Source organism: Centroberyx affinis, unplaced genomic scaffold (assembly GCF_046629955.1).
Source record: "Centroberyx affinis isolate AG114_WGS23_722 - 3 ecotype Tasmania unplaced genomic scaffold, CSIRO-AGI_Caff_v1 ptg004593l_1, whole genome shotgun sequence".
In the NCBI taxonomy this organism is placed as follows: Eukaryota; Metazoa; Chordata; class Actinopteri; order Beryciformes; family Berycidae; genus Centroberyx; species Centroberyx affinis.
The window spans coordinates 355,001-365,000 of NW_027282210.1; the positions used below are offsets into that span (position 1 = coordinate 355,001).

Sequence of the window (10,000 nt, forward strand, 5' to 3'; positions counted from 1 at the left end):
TGAAATACAAGGTGTGTGTGTGTGTGTGTGTGTGCGTGCGTGCGTGTGTGTGCCCTCACCTTCCATGTGGCTGTGTTTCTCCTGAAGTAAGCAAACATTCGTGTAAACCAGTTGTAGATCTCATTGAGAGTCAACTGTCTGTCTGGGGCCTCCAGAATGGCCTGGGGACAGGGGGGGAGAGAGAGGGCAACGTTTAGAGGAAGAGACAGATGGAGAGGAGGAGGAGAGACGGTGAGGCAGACAGCTAGAGAGACACTTACATGGCGTATAAGAGAGGCGTAGGTAAAGGGAGGCCTGACATCGGCATTCTTGTAGAACTCACAGTTCTGAGCCAGCTCTGCAGAAGAAAGCATGATGATATTATAATGCACATAATGTCTAATGAAAAAAATTGTTTCAAAGTACACATCTTGCATATGAATTTGGATGTTAATATGTTGAAATGAAGATTTTTCTCCTATTAAAATCAATGTGTAAATTGTGTGTCGATATTTTTTTAAATAAAAAAAAAAAAAACCATTTAATAAAAAGAACTGAAAAATAAAAAAAAATCCACCCCCTGGTCTCCATTAAGTCCATTGAAAACTATTTTATGTATTATAAATCATTTTTATAAATGAATCCAGACTGATCGATCATACCAGGCAGTACAAGAACACATACTCCAGTTACAAAATCTAGGTGCTAAATTTTGTTCTATACTGTATGCCAGGTATTAAGCACATTTTTTTTTTTTTTATAAATGCTTTTTTTGAAGCCAATCACAATTTTTTATTCCTTTCTTATAAAGGGCAGTTTTCCTTTTTTTTTTTTTCATTTAACGGCTGTTGCTGCAATTTGATTGAAGATCTACAGCGGACGTTTCCGTAACAGTTCTTCATAAGACATAACTTCACCATCCTTTTAAACTCTGTGTCTTATGAATATAATTCCATGCAAAAGCATGTCCTTAGAAATATTTTTTTGGGTGGTTGAAATTAAAACTGATTTTTTTTAAACTGAAATTTTCTATGGCAAGAGAGCAGAGTGGCAGTGGAATCCACTCGAAAACAGAAACAATGGCCCCTGCTGTAATTCCTTGAATGAAACTGTATTGCTCTTGCAGGGAAATTTGTCATTGACACTTTGCAGAAGTGCCAAAGAAATGAAAACAGCACATGAAAAAACAAAAACAAAAAAACATATCATAAAATCAGAGCCCATTACAAATCAATAAAAAGAGTGAATGAAAGGTGATGTTTTGATGTAGAGAATGGGGATAAGAGCAGATCTAGGCTGTAAGTTTTAGTGACAGGCTACCTGAGGCGATGGGGGTGCAGAACTTGTCCGAGTTGCGCCTGCGTATGGGCCCGACAGCATGCGTGTGTGAGTGGGAGTGTGTGTGCAGACTAGAGGAGCTGATGACCGACGGTCCCTGGCGCAGAGGGGTGATGGGGGCGGCAGCCGAGGTGGGGGGGTGAGGGAGGCCCTCCGGGTAGGCCTCGCTCTCCCGCTTTAACAGAGAGCCACTGGAAGCCAGGTTCAGCTAGGGAGAGAGAGAGAGAGAGAGAGAGAGAGAGAGAGAGAGAGAGAGAGAGAGAGAGATTAGGGTTACATGCTATGATGTAGTGGTAAATAATGAAGTGGGTAAACTATGACCTCCAAGCTGTGATCATATAACTAATAAAAAGGCGTCACAACCACCAATATAAACAAAATTATATTTTCAGAAATGCTAATAATCATTTATGTTTTATTTTTCCTTAAAATACCATATCCTTACATCCGTTTGATAGGCCTTACTATGATGTATACAATCAATTTACACCATGGAAATGTATGTCAGCCTGAAAACGTGCGGAAACTGAGCTTAGGTGGGTTTACCCTCCATTACATTCCTTTCTATATGTTTCTATGTGCTGAGCGTGCTTTCAGTGCAGGGACTTCAAATGTATTTTCTATACGACTCTTTCTTCATGTCTATTGTAAGGCCACCCTAGGCTTTGAGCATCATCTGTGCAAGTTAAGATCAGGGTCAGGTGATATCAATGAGAATGTAACATAATTAAAAGAGACTTGTGCTCTTTCCAGGAAGAGGTGTGTTTCTCAGCCTTGTCTGGTAGTTGTGTAAGGATGAATACAGTTGAAGGCCTTGACTCTGGAGTCAATAGCACTGTTATAAACGTACACTCGTAGCTGGTACATTCACCAGCTCAGCCATACAGCTATACAGAGACCACAGAAATGATGCAAACACACAGAACCACACACACACGCCCACACTAAACATACACATATATTTATACACACAGCGCTGGCTGCAATTAACCCTTGGCTTACAAAAACAAAACCACACGACAGCATGTTTGTGAGATGGGAACACACACATGCACTCTGCGGTGGCGGAGAGTCTTCACGGACCAATTCGGCCCAATTAGGCAGAGCCTGGCTCACACTCACAAACACACACACACACACACACACACACACACACACACACACACACACACACACACACACACAAAGGAAACCAGTACTCCCAGTCTCTCTGGGACAGCCTTTCTAGGGCTGCTAGTTTAGGGCTAATTAAAACCATTGTGTGTGTATGTGTGTGTGTGTGTGTGTATGTGTGTGTGTGTGTGTGTGTGACTCTGTACGTATGTAAAGTGTGTGAGTCGCCATCTCTTTACTCTACCCCCTCTCTGTACCATTTGGGCTGACTGGAGGGGGCGGGGCTGTTTAACAGGTACTTCATTAACGCTGCAACCCTGCCACATCACCACGGCAACAGTCGAACCCTGTTAATTGAGGCCAAGCGTTGTTTCCATTCCTGACGCTCCTCCCCCTCCCCTCCTCCTCCAATCCCTGACCCTGAGGCTCATCTCCTGTGATGACAGGACACGCCTCTTCCTGATTTCCCATTAGGTGTTAATGGCAGCTGATCCCCTTGCGATCAACACATCAGCCACACACACACGCACACACATGCACATCACCACTCCACTGCACCCATTTATATCCCCTCAAATTAAGACACTCTACCTCTAATTGACAATTAATTTCAACATCTTCATATTTTAATAAGACTCCTCGTCAATCTGAATAATGAAATATTCATTAGATACCTAATAACAACCTCGCCAGCCAGTGGACACACACACATTCACATACAGTCACACCCACTCACACACACACACACACATACACACACATTTTTAGCCCTCTCATTGGCACACACTCAAAAAATGTGCATAGAAAGACTTCTGTAATTGTGTCTCCGAACAGCTGAGAAATCTGTGTTTTCAAATGCAGCATCAAAGTGCAAAACAGAGGAGTTCAATTTCATCACTGACACAGTTTGAATTCATGAATAGTTGGAATTTACGACTTTCTCTTTGGAATGAGAACATGGTGAGCGCATGGTTTTCTGGTGAATGCACACACTGTTTCATGGGAAGTTCAACACAGAGAAAGAGAGACGGGATGGAACAAGAGAGATAGTGAGAGGAGAGTGAGAAAGACAGCAAGGAAGGGAGAAAGAGAGAGACAGTGGTGTTTCTAAACTGCACATTACCCTCACTGGTCAATAGAGGGCGCAGGTACCCAGCCAGACAGGATCAGAAAAACACTAAATCCCACAACGCATCATCATCCACACGACCCACATCATAAAGCGAGCATTTTGGGAGTTAAGAGGTAAAAGAATGGAGAGGTGACACAATAAGAGGTTTATAGGTGAATGAGAGGAGACAGCAGAAGTTTGGGACAGGCGGGGTTAAAGGGTAAGGGGGTGAAAGGTCCTGTGGGGAGGGGTTTTGGGGGGACAGAGTGTACTTACAGGTTGGTTAAAAGGCTTTGGCTCTGAAGGGCGCATGTGCAGGTGGGTCATCATGGCCTGCAGTCGCTCACTCTCTTTCGCCAGCTGAGAAACACACAAGGTTGGTGGATATCAGTGTGAAATACAGTTTATCTTGTTCCATTACACTTCGATTGATATAATGTGGTATTGACAGAGAATTACAATTACAATTACACCTCAGGCAGAGAGATGGATATGCGAATGAGCCGCCTCAACACCCAGAGCTCTCTCACACACTTACACACTAGCCTGCAGACACACTCGTCCCCATTTGACATTGTTAACTGCCGTTTAATGGGAGCTGCTATAGCCTGTGGAAATGCTGCATCCTGAGTGTGTGTATGTGTGTGTGTGTGTGTGTGCTTGTGTGTTATCACATGTAGCCTGCGGAAACAATGCATCTCCACTAAGACAGATAGCACCGTTAACAGACTAACGCACCACAGCGACGTGTGTATGCACACATGTACAGATAGGAGAAATTGAAAGACTGTGCCTGCGCTGTTGTGTGTGTTTGTGCGTGTGTGTGTGTGTATGTGCTGTGGGAGGGCAGAGTGGTGGGCTGCCTGTGGACTGCTGAGGGCTGAAGTGACATGTCAGGGAGAGAGAGACGGCCGTCCTGATGTGATGTGACGCCGGCTGCCTCTCTGTCACTTTGTGTTCCCTGGTGGTGGCTTCAGGGGCTCAGCTAAACGCTGTTTACCACCACCGTAAAACACAACACTAACCCTAACTCCGGACAGCCCACACACACACACACACAAACACACACTTGGGTATTCAGGACTCTGTTTTGGAAACTGTGTCAAGATGTGTGTGAAGAGACAGGCTTTGTGTTTTGACTGTGTTTGGAACTTTTCCTATACTCTAACTGTTTGAGAATAGCATTTTATATCACTTTATACCCAATGTTGATTGTTTATTCAAGAGAATTAAGTGTGTGAACCACTTTTCTTGAGAAAGACAACCTGGTCCTCTGTCTCTGTCTCTCTCTCTCTCTCTCTCTCTCTCTTTCTCTCTCTCTCTCTCACTCACTCTCTCTCTCTCTCTCTCTCACTCTCTCTCTCTCTCTCCCCCTCCTCCCCTCTCAGCCTCCTTTTCTCCTGCTGGTGACCAGAGCAGCTTTATAATTGGGGCTGTGATGGCAGCTTCCCTCCCGACTGCTCCTTTTAAATTACAAGCTCCGCTGCTCTCCATAAACTCTGCCCTGCCTCAGACAAGTCACTGCCACTCGTGGGCTGAAAGAGTCTTCATGACTTTGTGAGTGAATGAAAATTAAGGGTGTGTGTGTGACTCACCTGTATCTCCAGTTGCTGAACCACCTGCATCTGGACCCTGCACTGAGCAGTACTGCGGTCATCTAGGGCGTGCTCATTGTTCAAGTGCCTAGATGAGAGAAAGAAGGGAAAGAGAGAGAGAGAAAGAGAGGGTAATCAGTCATTTTCTGCCCAACCAGAAGGAAACAGTAAAGAGATACAAGCAGGTAAAATGGACCAAGAACAAAAGTCCTGTAATTCCCAATCCAATGGTGATTTCAGTAATCGATAATCAATCATTACTGAAATATTGGATGGTAAGCAGGTCCTAACTGATGGAGTAACAAAAGTCAGCTCGATTAATTCCATGTGAATCGAGTTATGAAATGTTGTAGCGCTGTAAAAATAAATCATGATGTGGGAAGTTTATTTTGCCTAGTGAAGGACACAGCAGCTGTGTTTTTGTGTGTGTATACTCCAGTTGTGCTCGATGAGCCGTGATCTAAGACAGCCACCTGGATATGAGCTCATGTGTTATCACATAATACCTTATCTAAGGACTTTCTGTTAGCTACACTCCACTCCACGTATTAACACTGGGGAGTGTGTGTGTGTGTGTGTGTGTGTGTGTGGGTGCGCGAGCATGTGTGCATGTGTGAATGGTGGCGCTGTTTGTTTCCTCGACTGTGGGAGGACCCGAGACCTTCTGATCTTTCCCAGCGCACCCCTCCCTCTCTCCCTTCCTCCATCCCTTTTTCTCCCCTCTGTCATCGCCAGGGTTATTCACAGGTTGCCGCTGCCTACACTGTGTGTGTGTGTGTGTGTTTGTGTGTGCGTACCCATGTCTGTGTGCGTGTGTGCTTTCTGTGTGTGTAGGTGTGTAAGAGTGTGTTTTTGCGATATCCTATGGTGCTAGCTTGTAATCTGGGTAATCCTCATAAAATCATCACTCTGACTTGTTTATTGTAAAAATGTGTATGGTTACACAAGCTAGTGTGTGTGTGTGTGTGTGTGTGTGTGTGTGTATGTCTTTAAGTAGAAAGTTAGGCAATATCAGGCGAAGAGAAAAAATGAAACAATAACAATGATGTCATGGCATGGCTAATCCAGGCAGATAGACGGCTCAACACAAGTGCACGATAATAATAACAAAAACATGATCTCACTCTTTTTCTCTCTCTCTCTCCTTCTCTACTCTCCGTCAAGCCCTCTCTCCCCCTGTTCCTTACTCCCACTCCCCCCCACTCCCCAAATGCCTTTGATTCACACTCATTCTAACCAAATCTGCCCCCCCCCAAATTCTCTATAGCTGGGCCATAAACAGTAGCAGGGTTTTTTTTTTCTTCTATGTGTCCCGACAATGAGGCTCTGTTTACTCCTCTGAGTGCTGGCAGACAGGGCTTTAACCCACATTACACCCAGCTCCACCGACCACAGCCAGAGTATTATACCAGAGGACAGGGAGGAGGAGGAAGAGGAGGAGGAGGAAGGGGGGGCAGAGAGAAGAGAAGAAAGCCTGAAATAGTGGAGTGTCTCCGTCCTCTCTTCTTCTCCTCTCCCCTTTCCCCTCCCGGGGCGATGACTAAGGCTGGCTGGAAGGGAGCGCACTGTCGGACTGACGGCATTATCTGTCACTGGCTCTTTTTTCCATCTCCCTCTCTCTCTCTCTTACACACACACACACACTCTCTCTCTATTTCCCTCTCTCTCTCTCCTTCCATCTGCCCTGGGGCTACGTGAAATGAGACACCAAACAACAGCTTTCCTCTCCAAACTTTCCCAGCCTGCCTACAGCTTTGATCTGACTGTCCAATGCCATCACACTCACAACACACTCTTCTGTGATTGTGTGTGTGTGTTTCATCACCCCAGCTTATTAATATCCACTGGTTCTAAAAGCCGAGAGTTCCAGATAGATAATGAGAGTGTGAGTTTGTTTAGGGCTTCATTAGGGGCTTGTGAAGCCTTCGTTAGCGGCCATAGTGCCATGGGGAGGTCCGCTATGCTGAGTGTGACGGTGGAGGAGATAGCAGAATGTCAAGGCCAGCTACTACATCTCTGGCCTTGACAAAAGTGGGGGTGGAAAGAAGATTGTTTCATTCACATCCCACACCAGACACACACTAACGCTCTCAACTCCCTATTTCCTCCCTCCATTCCCTGCAGCATCCCCCAAAGATCCCCCAAACTGGCAACAAAAGAGGCAGAGAAAGAAAAGCAAAGAGAGAGAGAGAGAGAGAGGGAGAGAGAGGCTGTTTGATGTCTTTGCTATTGCTGTGGAAACAAAAAGCTGTGAATGTAGATGAGTTAATTGAGTAAAACTGCTAATGAAGCGAGGCAACAATTTGTTTGACCCTCTAGAGCAAAGAACTATGAGTGTCAAACACCAATCAGAAGGAAGAAAGGATTTGGAAACAAATAGCACAAAAACACACACGCACACACACGCACGCATGTACACACACACCCACACACCCACACACCCACACACACACACACATAAAACAGATGCACACCAGCAGCCAATGAAATGTGGACAGAGAAGCTTCTGAATAAAGGAGGACTTACACACAGCAACATATAGCTGTGTCTCACCGGGGGAGTGTGGGGGTGGGGTGTACGTGTGTGTACCTACGTGCACATGCGTGTGTGTTTGCATGCATGTGTCTCAAGGGGAGTGTGATGTAACAGATAGCAACTGATGAATTAGTAAGGTAAGGCAGAACAACAGTGATCTGCATGACTGACACTTCACATTTGGCACATGGCTCCCTGTTGCTCTGATTCTTCCTTTATTCATACAGGTGATCTGAATCAGAGAAGGTGCGTCTTTTATAAAAGATACTTTTTTTTCCCTCGATGCTTTGTACTGGGATAAGCCAGCATCGTCGAGCTAAAGCAAGTAAAAGGGATTGTGTTTGCTGCCAAAGATAGTGGTAAAGTTGAAGCAACAGATCCGCTTCATGGTGGCCTTAAGCCTGGTTCATGATAAACAAACACAGCGGAGTGTGTACAAAAATGCTTCAATGCTTTTCACTGTGTGGTGTATTATTTTCATCTGTGTATCTGACTGACATTGGAGAAGGGTGCTGCTGTGCACAGGGCCTCCCTGACCTATGATGTATCATATTGGGTGGTGGCTGACTTCTGACTTACTTGATGAACTGTCCCATGTCCTCACACAGCGCCTCACAGCCAGGCCACTTACACTCTCCATGGCCGTAGAGAGGATGGGAGCCGGCATGCTCTTCATGACTGTGGGTGGAGAGAGAGAGCGTGAGGGAGAGGGAGAGAGAGAGAGAGAGAGAGAGAGAGAGAGAGAGAGAGAGAGAGAGAGAGAGAGCGATAGAGAGAGAGAGATAGAGAGAGAGTCTGTCATCTTTTCTTACGTACATGAAACATACAGCAAATTAAGACAGAGATGTTCTCAAATAAGAAACAAAGCAATGATATCTCGCCTCAGTAACAGGCCACACATACACACACACACACACACACACACACACACATAAAACTAACAAGCAGCAGCATCAATACAGCCATCTGAGTTCAGTTAGGAGTCATTAGTTTGTACAGTCGATGAAGCCAAGTGCAGAGAGGAGGATAGAGAGGAATGGGGTCAGTTACAGAAGCCAGTCAAACAGGGGAATTGGTCCAGCAACCTCAGACACACATTCTCAAGTCCATGACCTGTCTTTGTGTCCTCACTATGTGTGTGTGTGTGTGTGTGTGTGTGTGTGTGTGTGTGTGTGTGTGTGTGTGTTGGTGTGTGTTCTTATGTTTCAGGAGTTGACATAGAGTCGGCACAGGACCAACCAGCCATGACTGATTGGCGGCGGCTGCCGTCATGTGCTGGTTGTTCTTTTGTGGTGAGACGATGGTGATGTGTGTGTGTATGTGCATGTGTAAGTGTGTGTGTGTGCGTGTGTGTGTGTGTGCGTGCGTGCGCTTGTGTGTTGTATGACGGTAGAGGACTGGGCCTGGTTTGGTTTGGGCCCAACGGGTAGAATAGCTGTTTGTGTACATGCCTGTGACTGTGTGTGTGTGTGTGTGTGTGTGTGTGGGCAGGTCCAGTAGCAGATGTGGTTCAGACCTGGACCTACGCCGGCGACTGCTGTCTCCACATTTATTTACATGACTGTGTATACGTGTGTGTGCGTGCATGTGTGTGTGCGTGCATGTGTGTGTGTGTATGTGTGTGTGTGTGTGTGTGTTTATGTGGAGTGGAATGGGGCTTCTCCCAAATCAACATCAGAAGGTTGTCTAACAAAAACCATTCGTCTCCCAGATGGAACCATCTCTCTCTCTCTCTCGCTCGCTCTCTCTCTCTCTCTCTCTCTCTCTCTCGCTTTTCTTCTCTTCCTGATCATATGTGCTGGCTGAGGTTGGAGTCGTGTGTGTCTGCGCGTGCTTGTGTATGTGTGTGTGTGTGTGTGTGTGTGTGTGTGTGTGTGTGTGTGTGTTGGCTGTGGTTGACTCAACTCAGAAGCAGCTCAGACGGCAGACATGACAAACTGCTGGCAACCACATTCTCCTCCACATCAGCCATGCATTAGCTTAGCAGGCTAGCACACTAACGCACCCCCTCCCTTCTCTAATATAGGAAACTGTTAGCATGCTAGTAGCAGCACTGTAGCTTCAGCACCAGCATGATGAGCTTTGAGCTAAGTGCTAATACAGCATGCTAGTGGGACACTCTTTGATGTGTGCGTGTGTGTGTGTGTGTGCGTGTGTGTGTGTGTGTGTCTGTGCGCTGTGTGTGTGTATGTGTTACTCACTGGCTGCTGGGGGGTTGGCTGCTTTTGGAGTAAGGTGTGACATGGTCATCTCCACTGTCTGCCTTGGTGAAGGAGGAGATCCACTCAAACAGTCTGGCTCTGAAAGACGGAGACAAGCCCATGAGCAC

General features: G+C 45.9%; 1 protein-coding gene across 1 annotated transcript in view; it reads right to left on the reverse strand.

Annotated features, from left to right (window-relative positions):
• The window catches only part of foxp4 (forkhead box P4), a 40,707-nt gene that overhangs the window by 7,338 nt on the left and 23,369 nt on the right, over positions 1 to 10,000 (reverse strand). The window contains 7 exon segments of the mRNA XM_071544486.1: positions 60 to 161; positions 261 to 337; positions 1,300 to 1,525; positions 3,818 to 3,901; positions 5,137 to 5,224; positions 8,251 to 8,349; positions 9,873 to 9,971. Coding sequence (XP_071400587.1) covers positions 60 to 161; positions 261 to 337; positions 1,300 to 1,525; positions 3,818 to 3,901; positions 5,137 to 5,224; positions 8,251 to 8,349; positions 9,873 to 9,971 — 775 coding nt within the window.